This window comes from Malus sylvestris, chromosome 2 (assembly GCF_916048215.2).
Source record: "Malus sylvestris chromosome 2, drMalSylv7.2, whole genome shotgun sequence".
Classification (NCBI taxonomy): Eukaryota; Viridiplantae; Streptophyta; class Magnoliopsida; order Rosales; family Rosaceae; genus Malus; species Malus sylvestris.
In genome coordinates this window covers 6152805-6171282 of record NC_062261.1, presented here as the reverse complement: position 1 = coordinate 6171282, position 18478 = coordinate 6152805, and the positions used below count along the sequence as shown (strand labels likewise).

At 39.4% G+C, this 18478-nt stretch overlaps 2 protein-coding genes and 1 long non-coding RNA gene across 8 annotated transcripts in view; 1 reads left to right on the top strand and 2 right to left on the bottom strand.

Moving 5' to 3' along the window:
- Positions 1-332: 332 nt before the first annotated feature.
- On the bottom strand, positions 333-4782 carry LOC126606009 (U-box domain-containing protein 34). Its single transcript, XM_050273473.1, has 9 exons — positions 4458-4782; positions 4048-4172; positions 3595-3710; positions 3082-3203; positions 2710-3005; positions 2483-2584; positions 1905-2333; positions 868-1617; positions 333-766 (listed from the first exon to the last, which is right to left on the bottom strand). Exons 1-9 carry the CDS (start codon positions 4603-4605, stop codon positions 584-586), a joined length of 2271 nt encoding a protein of 756 aa, XP_050129430.1. The 5' UTR covers positions 4606-4782; the 3' UTR covers positions 333-583.
- Positions 4783-6089: 1307 nt separating this feature from the next.
- Positions 6090-8644, top strand: LOC126606166 (uncharacterized). Its single transcript, XR_007617147.1, has 4 exons — positions 6090-6368; positions 6452-6611; positions 6717-7554; positions 8418-8644. It is a non-coding gene; the product is annotated as an uncharacterized LOC126606166 (long non-coding RNA).
- A 2136-nt stretch (positions 8645-10780) lies between these two features.
- The window catches only part of LOC126606028 (UDP-glycosyltransferase 91C1-like), a 101460-nt gene continuing 93762 nt past the window's right edge, over positions 10781-18478 (bottom strand). For 3 of the 6 annotated variants that reach the window (XM_050273492.1, XM_050273518.1, XM_050273513.1), the window contains one exon: positions 10781-11028. In XM_050273492.1, the coding sequence (XP_050129449.1) occupies positions 10923-11028 (106 nt within the window). In that variant the 3' untranslated portion in view covers positions 10781-10922. Of the gene's footprint in view, positions 12249-18478 lie in introns of all 6 variants that reach the window. The other 3 variants (XM_050273525.1, XM_050273531.1, XM_050273506.1) reach the window with 2 other exon arrangements.

Sequence of the window (18478 nt, the reverse complement as noted above, 5' to 3'; positions counted from 1 at the left end):
AGCCTAAGGACTAAGAAATCCAAACAGTTCAAGATAGAGAGATCCATGCCCTTAGTTTTGTGTAAAGTAAGTCAATGCAATGAGTTAATAAAGGCCGTCATATTCAATTTGACTGGTTAAGATTTCTTGGTTCTTGAACTTCAGACAATGAGATCTGAAGACTCTCTGTCCCTTTTTTCCTACTTCAAAGAGGAGATAAATGATGCTGCTGGCCGTCGGGGTCTTGGAAGGGACGGCATCGGATGTCCGTCAACTTCCAAGACAGTTTTGGGTGTCGTCGCCCGTGGGGTTTGACGATAGACGGGTATTCCAAGAGAGACGACATCAACAGATTTCAGAGAAACTAATTTGGACCAATTTACGGTTATATTTATTCTTCTCTAGTCCAATACAGAATCTAATTACAACTGAATAAATCAGAAACAGTCCTATTACACTCAGTGACTCCAGCCAACACCTAATACAATTATTTTATATACAAATTTTGTATGGGTGCGGAGCTCAAAATTAACATTTTGGGCGCCAAGATAAACGCTTTTAATCACTTCATCTGCAAGATCCTTGCCTAATCTTATTTAGATAGTTAAGTCAAACCTGACCTCCATTCCTGTATGGCAGAACGCAATGTGTGGTTTGGAGTCAACTCAAAATTCTTTAGTCTAAGCCTTGTCAACGGGGACACTTTGTGTTTCTTAATCCATGCTTTGATCGCTCGATACTCATATGTAAAACCGTCTGCAGCTACGTGTGGATCCTCCATGATTTCCTGCATTATGCACAATATGATGCATGAAGTGAATCAAACGGAAAGAAAATCTGAAATCGGTTTTTGCCTATCATTTTTTTGTGTTAACCAAAATACTTTACCTGAAGTATTGGACAAAAGAAGTGGTTTGGTGCATTGATATGGTTTCTATCAAACTTCAAGCTAGAATCTGCAAGATTAGCGAGTCGTTTGAGAACCGGCAAAACTTCAGTTTCAAGATCTGGTCTATCCCTGCATCTAAGTTGTGAACACCATAGTGCAACTCGAGCCAACTCCTCTGCTTCTGCAAGTGGCCAATCTGCAACCGACTTGTCCAAGGTTTCAGCAAATGACCCATTTGCAATTGCATTCTCCGTAACAAATATAAGCCGATTTGGATAGCAACCTGTCAGTACTTGAAGGATTATGACACCAAATGCATACAAATCTGATTTGGGCCGGACAGTGCCAGTTCTTTGATACTCTGGATCCATATAAAAGAATGTACCAGCGAGAATTGATTCTCTGTACTCAGTGATGTTGTCAGGCACGACGTTTGAAATGAGTTTAGCCAGCCCAACATCCCCTATTTTGCTCATGTAGTTTCTGTCTAATAAGATGTTTCCCGGCTTTAGATCTCGATGCACAATAGGATCCAGCTTAGAGTTGTGTAAGAATGCAAGCCCACAAGCTACTTCAAAAACTATACGAAACCGAATAGTCCAAGGGAGTGGCGGTTTTCCATTTTGGCAGTAGACATAATCTTCCAAACTTCCATTTTCCAAGTATTCATAGACCAGGCAACCAATCTCAGGACAAGCACCAAGCAGCAAAACTATGTTCGGATGGTGTAGCTGACTAAGAATTTCAACCTGCAAAATTAGGCAGGGACCATAATATAAGAAATACATTATGAAAGCAGCTACAAGGTTTGATCTCATGATATATTCAGCATCAGCAATAGGTTGGTCACTCTGCATGAGAAAAATTATCGGCATAGAAATAGGAACTAATTCTATGACTCAGGGTCGAATGGTATGAATCAGAAAGGAGCCATAAGATACGTTTAAAAGCAACGAGAAAGCATCAATGACACTAAACCAATGCAATCAAATAGGTTCAGAAACATTACTCAATTATCTGTAAAGCTTATATATACCTCTTTCAGAAACTCCTCTTTCTTATCAACTGCATCAGGTCGAAGAACCTTAACAGCTACCGGGGTGCGATCAAGACTGCATTTGTAAACTTTTCCATATCCTCCTTCACCAATCACATTAGCCTCTGAGAAGAAACTCGTTGCTACCTCTATTTCATTCCTACTGTATCTCCTATACCTCCTGTCACTTGAGAAGAGTGCATCAACTAATTTATTTTTCTCTGAGGACTCTTTCATGGCAGTCAGCTCAGCCATTTGCCTCTCATAAGCCTCTTTAGCAAGCAGAACCTTGGCCTCCTCAATCTCCTTCAGTGCCTCCAAATGCTTTGCTTTCTCTTCCGCAGCAATTTTTCTCAAAATTTCTTCACTTTCAAGGGCAGCATTCACTCTTCTTGTTTCATCAAGGCATTCGGAAGAAAGTAATTGCACCTGAAAATATAAACAACAAAGAGAAAACGGAAGGTCACTAAATAAAATCTTCTGTCCTTGGTCGGTTCAAGTTCATATTTAGTTCCAATTGCTTGACTTTTATCATGTTTGCAGAAGTTTGGAACACCTCATAATAACCAAACTCTTACCTTACTTTGGGCATGGACCAGCTCTTCACAAGCTTGTTTGTACATGGCAATAGTATTTTGCAATTCCAGACGCAACTGTTCTACCTGCATCTGCACATGTGACTGCACAATAATAGTTCCAATCAAAAGTCAAAATTCGACCAAGCATCATCCAAGGATGACAGATATAGCTGTAAAATTCTAAAAGCAGAACTAGGCAGTTGGTAAAAATGCTCAGCGAAAATCACCAGCTCAGTAATTGAAGAACCCGAGGAACTTCGATCCTTAAAAGAACTAATATCCAGGTTATCTCCCAAGTTTTGATGATTTCTTTCCTGATCTACACTAACATTTGAGGAAATTCTCATACGCGTGAATGCTTCAGAACTTAGGTAACTAAGGTCTGACATTGAAGATGCTCCATAAGCTTCATGAGATCTGGTTTCTACATAGGAAGAATGAACCCCACTTATCTGTTTATTGATATCACTTGAACTTCCCTTTCGGTTTTTTAGAGTAGACATCTGGCCAGCAGATCTAGTCTCTGAGTTGAGAAAAGAAACAGTTAAAGTCATCATATACGTATCAACTAAAAAAAGCACTTGTAAGTTGTAACATACCACAAGCAGAAGAAGGAATATCTGATTTTGTGATGACTCTATGTTTGGAAATGGAATAAACTTCACAAGTGTCGGGAGCACCTCTCAGCACAATTGGTGATACACCCTGTCCTTTCAGTTTCCTAAACAAGTTATCACAAGAAACTTAGTCTTTAAATCATTAAACAATGCAACATTCTAATCGAAGACATTAGTTGGAGAAAAATTAATACTCAAGAAAAGAAATGACAATTAGATCGATTCATAAAGTAGGGGGGGGGGGTTAAATTTGAGGTAATTTCAAAATTCATAATCGTGACCTCCTAACACATTCACCACATAAACGCTCACACAGAAGGAAATCAAGACAAGAACGCCTCGATTCACAGAATGTGAAAGATAATACATTATCACGATTCACGACGTATCAAACTGAGTAATTTCAACTAAAGAAACTACCCAACAGTAAATTCGCAACACTTTCAATAGGAATGCAGTGACATTAAATTTGAATAGTTTTGTCACCATACATACCTGGTAACGTAATTTGAAGAGTAGGAGCCGAGCACTAAACAATCGATCCCCGATTCAGATATGAACCTTAGAATCCCATTTGCAGGTTCATCATCCTCTAACACCAATGTTTCCACCTACCAAAGTTACGGGTTCTGAGTTAGGGCACACAATCATATTTTCAGACTGTAAATTTGAAGTCTTTACTTTGTTTACAATTCGAAACACGAGCATTGATGTAGGGCAAGTGCCTTCGCCCATGAGCGGTAGGTCTCGGGTTCGAGACTTGTGAGCAGCCTCTCCATAAATGGGGATAAGGCTAGCCGACATTCACCTCTTCCAGACTTTGCGTAAAGCGGGAGCCTTGTGCCCTGGGTCCGACCTTTTTTATTTTTTGCTTTTTGATTGACTAAATTTATGACACTTTGTAGGTTTATTTCAGCAATAATTTCAAAGATAAAGACAGAAGCTCACCTTCTTATTATTTTTGCATTTCTTCTTAAACGGAATAAAAACTTCCTCAAACTTTTGTTTCTGGTCCTTCACATACGTTGCCACCAAATTTGCATCCAGCTCTGTGATCGGGATGTGATCTCCTGCTGCCGGAACCACAGTTACCAACACCAAAACAAACAAAAAATCAAAACTTGACTCGCAGAGCAAACCCTAACGCTCAGCTACGTTTGATCATCGGAAAATAGAATTACGTTCGCTGCTCCAAATACTTCAGTTGCTGTTTGATTCTCGAGAAAAGTTTTTTTTTTTTTTTTTCAGCCTACGAATTAAGTTTTCCATTATTTTCTCGGCAGCCAAACAGAGCGGAGCGGGCCAACGGTCAGAGATTCAGTTGCAGGGAAAGAATCAAAGAAATAGGAAATACGTACATGGAGTTGGGATTGAGTTGATTTTGGGGATGACGTGGACTAAAACGAAGCGATCTGCCGTGGGCAAGAGATTCTCCGCAGCCCAATTCACGGCACGTCGACTACCCGGGCTCCCGCCGCTGTTAACCGCCACCGCCACGGACGACATCGCCACCACAGCAGAGCAACTGGCGCCCGCGCTAGGAGATTCAGCCGCGTCTTCTTCTTTGGGTCATAGCCACGTTCACTTCTCTTGGGATGACTGCCGCCCGCGCTACGAGATTCAGCCGCCTTTTCGTCTTCGGGTCAAAGCCGCTTTTACTTCTCTTGGGATGATTAAGTGCAAAACATATTTAGTTAAGGGTGTATGGTAAATTTATTCAAAATGTTAAACGTACCGCGTTTGTTTGTTTTTATTTAAATAATTATTTGGTAATGGGACAGCGATGAATGTGAGAGGAATCTTTATTGATTTATATTTTTAGGTCGTGGAATCTTTATTTATTAGAAATTTTAACGAAAAACTTTTGGTATTGTTCATTTTAACGAAAATCACATTTTTATATTAAAAAGTCAATCCTATTACTATTCATTTTACCCTTTATTTTGTCATTATTTTTAAAACTCAAAGTTTTCAAGTTATTTTCATTAGTTTTTCTTTATTTATTTATGTATTTGGTTTTATGATATTTTAACCTGATATGCAGTGATTTGCGTTACTTTACATAATAGATTCATAATGTAATGCTATATCGGCTATGTCATATAGAGGAGTTGAATTTGACACTATTTCTGTACAAATTAAGATGAATTATACTAAATTATAATATTTAGGCGTAACTATAATGTGATAAGAGTTGAAAAAGAAGTTAATTGCAAGCAAAACATGAACGTTGTGAGAAAATGGGTGAAGCATTTTTATCGCCCAAAGAACGTGTGGCCTGTCAGAGCAGCAAACAATTAACCACATATACACATACCTAGTTTTTAGAAGGAATCTCTATTTTTCTTAAATAAAGATTAGTTGTAGAGCTTACATCATATTGAATTTTAACGATCCAAATTGTTTATTTTTTTAAAATGCATTTCATAAATCATCTATGCAATATATTAGTCAAATAAAAAATTTCTGAGGTATTTAATTGAGTTCAAAGAATGATGAACACTATGTTCCAAGTGTTAACGCAATATATTTTCTGACCTGGACAGGCCTAAAGGAACATAAACCTAAAAGAACATCAGCCCAAAGGAAAGTTAAGGTCCAATTAGTGTGGGAAGATGAAGTCGAGCACTTTATGATCATCTCCAACCAAAGGAGGGCCATATGGCTCGTTTTTGCCCTCTTGCCTTTCAAGAAATTAATATTTTAATGAACAGTGCATGATCGTATTTCTTACAATCTCCAACCGACGGCCAAAAGGCCATAAAACTTGTTTTAGCCCTGTCACAAAAACCGTCTCCATTCGAGGGACAAAGGGTCATAGGGCGAAACATAATTTATTATTTAAATTTAAAAACTACAACAACTTAAATGTCACAGCCCGTCCCGGAATTTTAATTCCGAGGACGTGAAAAGACGAAAATGCCTTTAAACGGGACTAAGGGGCGAAAATTTAACAACTGGTTTTACTTAAAGTTCCTAAGTTATTTGGTTTTAGGAACTTAAACTAGGCTTAAGTTTGGATTTTTATGTTGGAATTTATGAAATTGGGATTGGGGTTGCACACGTGGGATCCCCACACCTCAAAACCCTCCCCATAACCCGTAACATTGTCTCTCTCTCTCCTCCCTCACGAAACTCTCAGTTCTCTCTCCCTCTCCTTCGAACTCACACGGACCACCACAAAACCACCCTAAACTTCTACCAACGACGGAGTTAAGACCACCATCGAACTCCTGGAACCTCCAAGATCACGATGGTATCCATTTCAGGTAAGTTTTGCTTCGGAAAACCCTAGTTTTTAAGGTCCCGTGTTTATGTACTGTTCATGATCTTTTAAATGGTTACGATTTAGGCTAAAAAAAGATCACAGCGAGCTTAGTGAGGTCCCAAGGAAGCTCGGAGTGCTTCGTTGGAAGTTTTTGGAAGTAAGAACACGGAGATCGACAAGTTCAAAGTTTGGCCGGAGCTTTCGAGGCGTTTTCCGGCGAATCCCCGACGATTTAGGAGTCGAGGTAGGTATCAATCTCTTCGTCTCGTCAATTACTACAACTTTCCTTTTTGTTTCACTCAATTGCGTTGAGTATTGAAGAAGTTATACTCATTTGAAAAATACCCAGTTTCCGGCGACCTCCGAGGCTTTCGAGGCAGTTTCCGGCCAAAATACGGCGAACTAGGTGTTGTGCAAGGTACCATTCTCTTTGTCTCTTCAAGGGCTACAACTTTCGTTTTTGAATCACTTGATTTCGTTGAGAAATGACAAAGTTATAGCAATTTGAAAAACGGCCGCCGGAAAAACCAGTCCGGCGACCCAAGGAAGAAGAAGGTGCGCGTAGGTCCGTGCCTTCCTTGGCGCGTGGGGGCGCGTGCTACAGTACAAAAATTATTTTAAAAATATGTCAACATCCGTGACGTCGAGTAGATCACTGTGGTATATTCATATACCCAAATTGAGCACCGTATGAGAAAGTTATTAAGGATTGTTGGTTAGGTGTTCAAATAACGTTTTATAGTTTTTGCATTTAGGTGAAAATATGAATTGACGATCCGACCGTTGGATCGTTACCAAACTTTGATACGTTGTAATACGTAATATTTGAGGATTATTGGAACTTACGGATTGGGAATCCGAGTTACGGATCTTCCGGAATTGGAATTGTAAGTTCATAAAATAAAATGTTAACCGTCACTTAGTTTTGGAAATTGACGGAGATCCGACTGTTGGATGGTAATGAAATTTTAGGATGTTATGCTAGAGATATATTGTGGACCTCTGGCAGTTATGGATTTAAAATCTGAGTGGCAGATCTTCCGGATCGATCAACGTAGTGACGTATTTTATATAAGTTATACATTCTATCGATATGAATTCTGAGGTTGGATTTGATTACTGTTCTAGGCGGCGATCGTCATGACGCCTTGGCGTATTGTGCTAGGGAGTTGTAGGGCGAACTCCAGGTGAGTGGGCAGTTTGGTTTTCCGTATACATATATACTTGCCGTTTTCCCAGAAATTGAAAATGCATGAAATTATGCTTTTAATGAAAATGTATAAAAGTATATGAGATATATTAGTTGAAATGCCATGCATGAAAGTATATGAAAAGTAGATAGAAATGTGAATCGAATTGCCATGCATGAAATGATATGAATTGATATATGATGCATATGTATGAATTGGTGCGGCGGACGCACAGGTGAGTATCAGGTGAGTATTTAATTACTGTTATGATGATGATGATATATATTGAGCTCAAATCCTGCACCATGGTTTAGTGCTTATAGTATTCACCGTATCGCACGCTCGCCTTGGATCCAAGTAGATGCTGGTCGCACAGTCCACGCGGAGTGGGTGCGACGGGCCAGTCGAAGAGTGTTAGTGAGATTTCGACTGGTGGGTGACCTTAGATTATGTGCACAGATGATTGATGAGAAAGCACTAGAGCGTAACTTGTGTGCAGAAGGCCGGACAGGTCACAGAGGTGACTCCGGCAGAGTGAGAGTGATAGATTTTGAGCTCTAGGTTCAACCGTACAGGGCTATTAGAGGGCCTCCGGTTGATTACTTTCTTGCACCTGATATGATTATTGTTGATGCATCCATACTTAACTGTTGAATTAGACATGGCATGGCATGATTGATAAAGAAAAATGTTGAGATAGTAAAAATGAAGTTTTGAGAATATATATGTATATTTATATTTTACATTTCTGGGAAAGTATACAAGTTTTACGGAGAGGGGTTACAACGTTTTGAGAAATTTTGGATTTGGAAAAGAATTGTTTTACTGACCCACTCAATTTTGGTTTTGCGCCCCTCCAGGTTCAGGAATCACAAAGGTGTGGTGACTACGAGGAATTCGACGGTGTTCTGACAGATTGGACAAAATTAGGACTCACCTTCGGGTGTATCAACTTATAAATTGTATCTTAAAGCTTCCGTACTGTGCAAATGGTTACGTCACTCTCACGTGACGGCCAGCATGCCCTCCTTCGGGACGGGGTGTGTCATTAAATTTCAAAAGTACAGCAACTTAAATTTAAAAACTACAACTTATATTTAAAAACTACAGCTGAAATTTAAAAACTACAAATTGAATTTAAAAACTATAACAACTTAAATTTATAGGAAAAAAATGTTGTTAAATGTTTTTTTATGTTGTTTAATGTTGTTTCATGTTATTTAATTTAATGGCTTAGGAAGTTATAGGAAAAAAAATATAATTTAAAAAAACTTAAAATTTTTTGTTAAAAAATAAAAAATAACGACTAGTTGACATCAACTAGCTAGCAGTTACAATTTGAATTCTGGTCCGGCCCGGGGCCAGTTGGTTGGTTGCTTTGGATACGTTTTCATACTATTTTCGATCCTCTAACCCTCTGAACCTTTTGATTGGAGATGGTCTAAGAAACCCATGGCCTCCAAGTGTCCAATTAGCAATCAAGTCAAGCACCCTAAAGTGTTTTCCAAGTACAAGATGGCAAGATGGCCCACTGACAACTTTAAGGCATGAGAGTCTAGGAGTAAAAGGAGCAGGCTTACTCATATGTCAATTTTAAGCCACTTGACAACTTTAAGGCATGAGAGACAGAATCTCTAAACGAACGCCATTGTTTTGAATGATTCATTAGTGTGGTTGGGAGAGACGGTTCCGACAGTGGGAAAGGATCCAACTTTCATAATTTGAAAGTACTTATATTAGTAATAAAAGGGTTTAGGTTTTGCTAGTTTGGTCCTTGATGGTTGCAGAAGTATTATCTTTCATTGAAGTGGTTCGTGTTGGATTTTGCGCTTGCTGTCATGCTCGTGACTTTGAGTTTTCATCTTGTTGTTTGTTTTCGTGGATGTTTCTTTGTTTTTCCCTTAGGGGGTTTTGGCTTCATCCCCTTGCTTGTATTGTTTACTTTTCCTTATTTAAAAATTTTTGAGATAGGGAACCGAGGGGTCGTTCTATCAAGGAGTTAGTCATTTCTCATCGCTCTGAGCGGGAAGAAAGTAGTCTACTTGTAGTTGACGACTATTCCTGCGGTATGGTTCTTTCTTTTTGCATTGTGTTGGTTTAGAGAGCAAGGTTTTTACTATTGTAGTCCGACGACCAAGCTTTATGCGTAGCTCGACTCGCCTAATCAATTAGCATTCTTATTAAAACAAAAAGTAATACAATTTCAATATGTTAATGATGAAAACGGGATTGTCTTCGAAAGTCTAGCCCATCAAGTAGTATGACTTTTTAAATAATCTTCACTGTTTGATTTTTTTTAGAATCAATCTTTACGTTCATTTTCAAAACTGTTTCATAATTTGAAAGTACTTATATTAGTAATAAAAGGGTTTAGGTTTTGCTAGTTTGGTCCTTATTGGTTACAGAAGTATTATCTTTCATTGAGGTGATTCGTGTTTGATTTTGCTCTTGTTGCCATGCTCGTGTCTTTGAGTTTTCATCTTGTTGTTTGTTTTCGTGGATGTTTCTTTGTTTTTCCCTTAGCGGGTTTTGTCTCCATCCCCCTGCTTGTATTGTTTACTTTTCCTTATTTACTAAATTCGGAGAAAGTAGCATACTTATAGTTAACGACTATTCTTGAGGTTTGGTTCTTTCTTTCAGCTTGTGTTGAGTAAGGTTTTTACTATTGTAGTCCGATGACCAAACCTTATACGTAGCTCGACTCGACTAATCCATTATCATCCTTATTAAAAAAAAAAAATTCAATATGTTAATGACGAAAACGGGATTGTCTTCGAAAGTCTAGCCCATCAAGTAGTATGACTTTTTAAATAATCTTCATTGTTTGATTGTTTTTAGAATCAATCTTTACGTTCATTTTCAAAACTGTTTCATAAACACATATGTAATGCTTTTCAAAAAAGACCTAATCGGATAAATGATCCTCGTAGTGACAAGATAATCGGAAGATAGCCCATGTGAGAAAAAAAAAATTAAACTCTTATAGTGTAGTCCGTTAGCAAATTTAGTCCAAAAATGATTTTTTCATTAAATTACATTTTTATCCTCTATTTAACAGACATTTAACAAAAAAAAAAAATTTAGACTAAATTTGCTAACAAAATACCATCATAAAATCTCAAAATCCTAATTTTTTTTAACCATAGAACCTATCTTCTGATTAGGCCTTCAAGAAATACAATCCTCAAATCAAAGCACAACCACAAATAAATAAAGATTCATCTTTCTCAATTTCTCTCTTATTAGTTTTCATTTTGTCAATTGGATGCCACTTTATTGTCGGAAGAAAGAAAAACACAACTAAAAAGCCAGCTACCAATTAATTATGTCAAACTACCGAGTGAACTCGTCCAAGCATGTGTTGATTAGCCTGAAGGGGGCCAAGTTTCAAGGACCCGAGTGAACTCGTCCAAGCACGTGTTGTTCAACTCTAAGTTGCCAAATATCTCCTTCATGGCCCATGCATTTGACCTTATCGACTCACCTTCTTTCTCCACCATCACTCGCCTAGTCACTTCGGCCACCGAGTCACTCGTAAACGACCCATCTTGCTCATCCCTTGGTACCTCCAACCCGACCCGCTTCTCGTGCATTAATCTCGAGATCAACCCTTGGTCCGCATTCGCACCCGAAAACAAAATCAAAGCCCGCCCAAACCCTAATGCCTCGACAACAGAACTCCAACCGCAATGAGTTAGGAAACCCCCAACCGAGGGATGACCTAGAATCTTAAGTTGTGGGGCCCAACCTCTCAATACCAAGCCTCGATCTTCCACTTGAGTTTGAAACCCGAATGGAATGATGTCGGACCCCAACACGCCCTCCACTAGCGGGCGATTGTTGACCACCCAAATAAAGGGCAACCCGGATTTCTCTATCCCACGTGCCAACTCGTGCATCAACTCTTGACTCAGAGTCACCTCGGTGCCGAGGGCGATGTAAACCACCGAGTTCGGTTTCTTATTTTCGAGCCACTCTCTCAACACTCCCCACTTCTCATCCCCTCGATCGTCAGCGACGCCATGCTGATGTGGTGCTGAGCCGAGAGGAAGCAGCCCGAGTGGAACAACGGGTTTGCCGTAGATCTTCCTGAGCAAACTCACCGCGTCAGATTCGAACTCGGTGCAGCTCCGCATAGTCACAAAATTACAATCTTGAATCGCACCCGAGAGTCTCTGAAAATCGGAGACCTCGTCCATGCAATCCCAGTGGCTCACCATCTCATGCAGCTTAAAAGCAACGTTGGAAGGATAGTCGACCCACTCGGGGACAACCGTAAAGTCCTCCGGCCGCTTGCGTTTATCACTGAGTAACTCGGACGGAGGACCGAAGAAAGCCAAGGTAGTGGCGTTGGTGATGTTGAAGTAGACCGAGTTGACTCCGAGCTGAGTGGCGACTCGAGGCATCCAGTAGCAAATGAAGTCATGGACGACCCAGTTGACGCCCGAGTGTTGGATGAAATGCGTGACTGAAGGCTTGAGCAAGTCGTAGGCTTTCTTGAGGTAAGGGACTTTGTTGATTGGTAGCTCGGAGGTGGACTCAACGGATTCCGGTAAGCCGTCAACGACGGGGAGAGGAAGCTCGACGAAATCGATGAGCGGGGAAAAGGAGGAGGATCGGAGGCGATTGATGTTTTTGGGGGTGGAGATGAAGGAGATTTGGTGACCCTTTTGAGCCAAGAACTTGGAGACCTCGAGAAATGGCATTAGGTGGCCGTAGGCTAGCCATGGGAACATGGCTATTTGAAGTTTCTTCTGATCTTTTCTCTCCATGTGTTCGACGATTGGGTGTGAGAGGAGACACTCTCAGGCTTTTGATGTCAGAAGCTGTAATTACAGAGTAGTCGTGGCATGGAGATGAGAATTGATAAAGTTAGTGGTAGATCAGCAGTCATTGTACATATGACACGGCAAGCTGCTCACAAGAATTTTTTTTTTTTTGGTGAATACAATAATCATTATTTGGGTCCCTTGTTTTGGCAGGTGGAGGATTGCTTTCAAGATAATGACAATATGAAATTGTGCATGTCCACAAAGAAAATAAGTTGCGATGAATAGTTTAGCCATTTGTAGTCTTGATTTAAATTAAGGTAATTTTTATTTTGATAATCCTTTTTTTTGTTTAATTAGTTTTAATAGTGGGAATCAACTTGGGATTAAAGACACAAACCAACAATATAGTTCCATGTCAACAGCACGGTCAGCAATATCATAGCTAGGCTATTATACACTAGAAGAAAAAAAAACTTATTTACCATGGTTGATGCCCGTGATAAATTGTAATCTACCACGGGCATCGTGCCCGTTAGTATTTTAGATGTGATGAAAAGTCTTACTTTCTACCACGGGCTATACCCGTTGTCAAATGCAGTGTAACCACGAATTATGCCCATGGTAGATTGATAGCTAATACCATGTGTTATGGCCATTGTGGATTACAAATTGATCACGGCTAGTGCCCGTTGTTAAAAAAATTCAAAATATAAAAAAGATAAAAAATGATTTAATAAATAAATATATACATAATAATAATAAAGATATTTATTTACAAAATTGCATATTTACACAAAATCACTGAGTTATACTTTACATTTATATACCAAAACATGTATAGACTTTGTTTCACACTCCAAAACAAAACTCAAGTCCTAGTTCCAACCTTGATCTTTCAATGATATTCATCTTCTTTGCAATCGTTTCTTCAAGAAGACACATATCCCCAGCAAGCTAATCACACTTCAAATTTGCAGGTACCTGTAAATGTAGTAGTTGATATGAGTTGTTGAAACACCCCAACCCCATTTTTATTTAAAAATTGTTTTAAAGCCTTAATGGGTGAGCCCGTGGGGCCCACCTTGTTTTATTTTTTTGTGTTTTCCGGTCTCTCTTTCCTCTCTCAGTTCTCTCTCTTCCTCTCACCCGAGCTCTCTCCCTCGTCTATCTCCTTCCCGTCCTCGCATGAGCACATACCCATCACCACACCACTCTCTCCGACGTCAACGGCGTCATCATCATCATCATCATCAATTCGTTCTCTCTCTCTCTCTCAGTTGTTGCGAGGACAACAAAAACCCGTACACGATGCTCCAACGCAGACCGCTCATTTCGAGGCCATTTCCGGCCAAACCACGGAGATTTGGCCGACGTGTAAGGTATCAATCTCTTCGTCTCCCGAGTATTGAAGAAGTTATACTCATTTGAATCTTACCCAGTTTCCGGCGAGTCCAACGGCTTTCGAAGCGTTTTACGGCCAAATAACGGCGAGTTAGACGTCGTGTGAGGTACCATTCTCTTTGTCTCTTCAAGGGCTACAACTTTTGTTCTTGTTTCACTTGATTTCGTTAAGTATTGTCAAAGTTATGGCCGTTTAAAGTGGGTGCGGATTTCCGGCCGAATTTCCGGTTTTCTTTCCTATTAGGTCCGGCGACCCACCAAACCAAAGGCCTTTGGGCCTTCCCTGCCGAGCCCAACCCCTTTTGGTTGTAAGGCCTTTGGGCTCGTGTGTGTGTGTGTTTTGGACTGGGTGTGTGTGTGTGGGTTGTGTGGTGTTTACGTGGGGTGTGTGTGTGTGTTGTGCATGTGTGGGTGTGTGTGTATGTGTATGTTTGTGTACTGTGTATGTGGGCTGTGTGTGTGTGTTATGTTGTGCATGTGTGTGTGTGTGTGTGTTTATGTAGTATGTGTGTGTGTGAGTGTGAGTGTGAATGTATGTGTGTGAGTGTGTGTCTGGATTTGGGCTTAAGCGCAAACCACCCCCTTTTGTACCTAACATGTCCAAAACCAAAACCCAATTGATCCTAATCTTATTTAAACCTAAACCCTAATCCGGATTTCAAGTCTAAAACCCGTTAAACCTAATTTAACCATTGACCTCCGGTCAACGTTGACTTTAGGGTTGACTTTAGGGTTGACTTTTCGGGTTTTCGTTCGGGACCCTTTTTAGGGTAATTTGACGTTCTGAATCCGCTTCCAATGTTCATTTTCCCAAATTCAATTGCTATTATATAGTTTTATTAATTGAGCCCTTCATGTGCTTAGGGGCAATTATTGTGACGTTTCTGTCTTCGCTAGTGGCGCAGTTTTTGGTGGCTAAGTACTGTGAGTGGACCCTTTCTAAAATTATATGATTTTATAGTTTAATTGCATAAATGATTAGCATGCCTACGAGTTTATGATTTGATTTATGTGAAGCTTGTTTATTAAATATATTGATTTTCGTCTCGTGTTTTTGGTGAGGAATTAAATGTTAGCCTATTTTGAGCTATATTTTAATATATCGTATTTTCTATAAAAACCAGGATCTGGTAGACTATCTGATGAATGACGATAGGATGCTAGAACGTGTTTTAGAAACCCCTCTTTATAGTATAGACGATGGATGACTTTATACTATGAAGTGGTTATTTATGAGAGGCGTAACTATTTGTTCGTACCTAGTAGATACTATGCCGCCTGGGGCGAGGAACTGGTGTTGGCATTTAGGCCGGGAGAAATAATCCCTAGCTGCGGGCTGAAGGACATGGAGCAGGTATTGGGCCAGGAGTTATATTTATTCGATGATCTTTCTAGCAGCACACTGCGTTTACGAGACGATCTATTATACGTTTACTGTTTTGATTTCCGCGATATGACTTTTGAGATATTTTTGGCATGCTAGGATTTTGATTAAATCCATCACTTATTATGCTAGTAGTTTTCATTATATAAACTGTGGGGGTTAGTATCTTGATAACTGTTTTATTATTATTGTATATATAAACTTGGTCCACTCACCTTTGTTTTGCGCCCCCATTCAGGGCTTAGGATCAAGGCACCTAATCCCGGCGTCAAGATACTTTCGCAGCAGCATCTTTGAATCCTCTCGATGTAGGACCCACTTCTTTATTCATTCAATTTATCTTAATTCTTTTTAGTGATTAGGTTTAGTTGTATGCTCTGAACACGTTCCTAAATTTTTAATTCATTGTATTTTTAAATTTCTAACCCTTATTTATTTCTTATCCTTAGCTTTTGTATCAATTAATGGCTTTCGTCACCCTCGGGTGTCGGCCAACACGTGTCTATCCTGGTATTCAGGGAATATCAGGGTCGGGGCGTGTCAGTTATAAACCCTTATGAATTAGAACCACCAACCACCTATGAGACACAAGGAAAAATATCAAGCTTAGAAATCAAAACTCATCACTCAAGGACATCATATACAAAAAAATTTATATCCACAAAATCAATTACACAAAGGTGTAAGCAATCATGGTTCAAGTAAGTACATGGTGCCTGTAAAAAATAGATGATCGTTAGAATTCAAGGCTCCTTTTTTATTTCAAACCAACTGTCATAGATTAACTTTCTTACTAGAAGAGTATTGTGATATGAAAAACAATAGTGAAAATCTAGAAAGAGAGACACAAAGAGACCTCATGTATTAGTATCAAGCATATGAATATCAATGTGCATGCTTTCCTCTGTGTGTGTGAGAGAGCGAGACAAGAGAGATGACAGTTTTCCATAGAGCTTACATTACAGTAATTAAGTAGTGGCCATTTACCATAAATATGTTCTTAGTTAGAGTAATAGCACTTAAGTCAGTACCTTCTAGCGTCAAACCATCTCCAAACTTCAATCTGCCAAACATTTAAGGAAACACTTCAATGTCCCAATTTTTATAATCTTGTCCTGTTCGATTTATGTCAAATTGTCAATCCCCTGCTTATTTTACACATATATCAAGTGAAAAAAGTGAACTTGATTAATTCATGATTGGAGACAAAAGCAATACACAACACTAGGCCCACTAACAAACACTAGCCAAAATTTAAACAAGTCTTGTTTCAGTTCATACATATAAAAGCTTCACTAATAAAACCTAGTCTCTCCGCACATGCAGATTAAAGCCTCTACAAGATAGTATTGCCAGGTTTCTCATTGAGGCATACACATAGTACCCAATACTGGACAAAATAACCAAAAGATTAAAGTGACAAGCAAAGAGAGATAAAGTGATAAGTTTTCATTAGATTGTTAACTATAAAATCTTAACAACATTCAAGAAGTTTTCAAGACCAAATGCACATTATTCTATCACCAACCAGATAAGAATGTAAATCGACCCCCTTCTCCTTTTGAAACCAAATCAAATATCATTCACTGGATTCTACTAACCCAACATCGATCTTTAGTAAGCTATAATCAGAAATATTAAAGTAATACACAGCAGATCTGTATTCAAGGAATACAAAATCGTTTCCTCTTACACTCTTTACAGCGAACTACCCAATCCTTGTTGTTCCTTTGACATCGATGGCACATCAACGCACCTCCTTAAAATCCCAAAACAACAATTAAATTATAAATCATCAGTGATAACAAATGACAAAAAAAAAAAAAAAAGCCAGCGTACTAATGGGAATAGCTCCTATTACAAAAAATCCTCCAACAATATTAGCAATTAGTGGAAGTAAAACATAGAAAAAAAGAACAAACCCTAAACAACGAGAGAACTTATGGAGAATAGATAGGGTTGGAATTTGCGGAAAAATGATGAAATAACACCAAGAAAATTCGTAGAAAGAAACCCTAGGAAACTGACATACCAAAATCAGGAGGCACAAAAAATACCATAATCGAGACTATATAGTCTGAAATCGAGATTCCAACTTGAGAGAGAGAGACAATCTAAATCAAACTCACTGAGAGGAAGAGACAGTGAGAGGGCTGAGAGCTTGAGAGATCGTGAGACTATCGCAAAAGAGCCAAATGCAACTACAAGACCACTCAATTCATACCAAATTTATAGAGAGAGATTAGTGAATAATATTTTGCGTCCTAGAAAAATAGAACGATGTGAAGAGAATGATTGAGGGGATAACAAAATATAACTGCAAGCGACTGGTGGGAACTTGAACGACAGTTTGTTCGCTTAGTGGGTTTTTAATTAAGTTTTCTTTCCAATAAAAAATATAGTAACTTTATTATTGGGACTCTCTTATAGCCATAAAACTAAAAGTATATTGGGACTCTAATACGGCGCAACACCCATTAATTGGTTAATACATTTGTTGACCCTAAAAACTACCAAGCCTACGTGGCGCGCAGGCCGAGTAATCTATAATCTAACTACGTCATTCGGTTGAATGTCGGGCGTGCCAACTCGTCGGCCGAGGAGTAAAATTCGTTGATGTTACGTTGGGTGCATGGCTGACTTCTGCGTCTTGCAATTGTGACCGAGGAAGGAACACGTCTCGGCCTCTTGGGTTCTCGAACCTGAAGACAAGGATACTATTCTTACAAAGTTCACAAATCGTCGTCGTCGGATTCGGCCACACTCTCACCGAATCGACACCAAAGTGTAAGGGCACAAATACTCAAAGCAAATGTGTCTTAACCATAAACATGGTTCGGCCGTCGGAATGCCGAACTCTAAATCCCACTTGAGAGTATCTAATCATAAACCAACTCGGCATGCAATGTGCCAAGCCTAATAAACTGTAACACCTCACCTCGCCGAGAAGGCTAATGAGATGACCTCGACCAATAAGGATTCGGAAATCCTTCTCGACCAAGACTTGGGATAGATAACCAGTCACCCTCGACGCAGTGCTATCTATGCCAACTGAAGATGCTGCGAGACCGGCTGGTTATACGGTGACAGTGCTATCTATGCCGACTGAAGATATCACCGGTTGCATTCATAATGTTATTTATCCAAACTGAAGATGTGTTGGCGGAAAAAGAAACGAAAAAATCTCAAGGTTGTTGAGAGAATTTGCGCAGGGCAGTTGTGTGTTGAATTGGAGGGGCTTTGAATGTTGCATGCGACTTTGTATTTATAGTGACGAATACGCACTGGTTGATAAGATGAGAAAGACTCCTAAACTATTAAAACTCATCTTAACTCATCGAATCCAAGATAACCTGCATGCTTG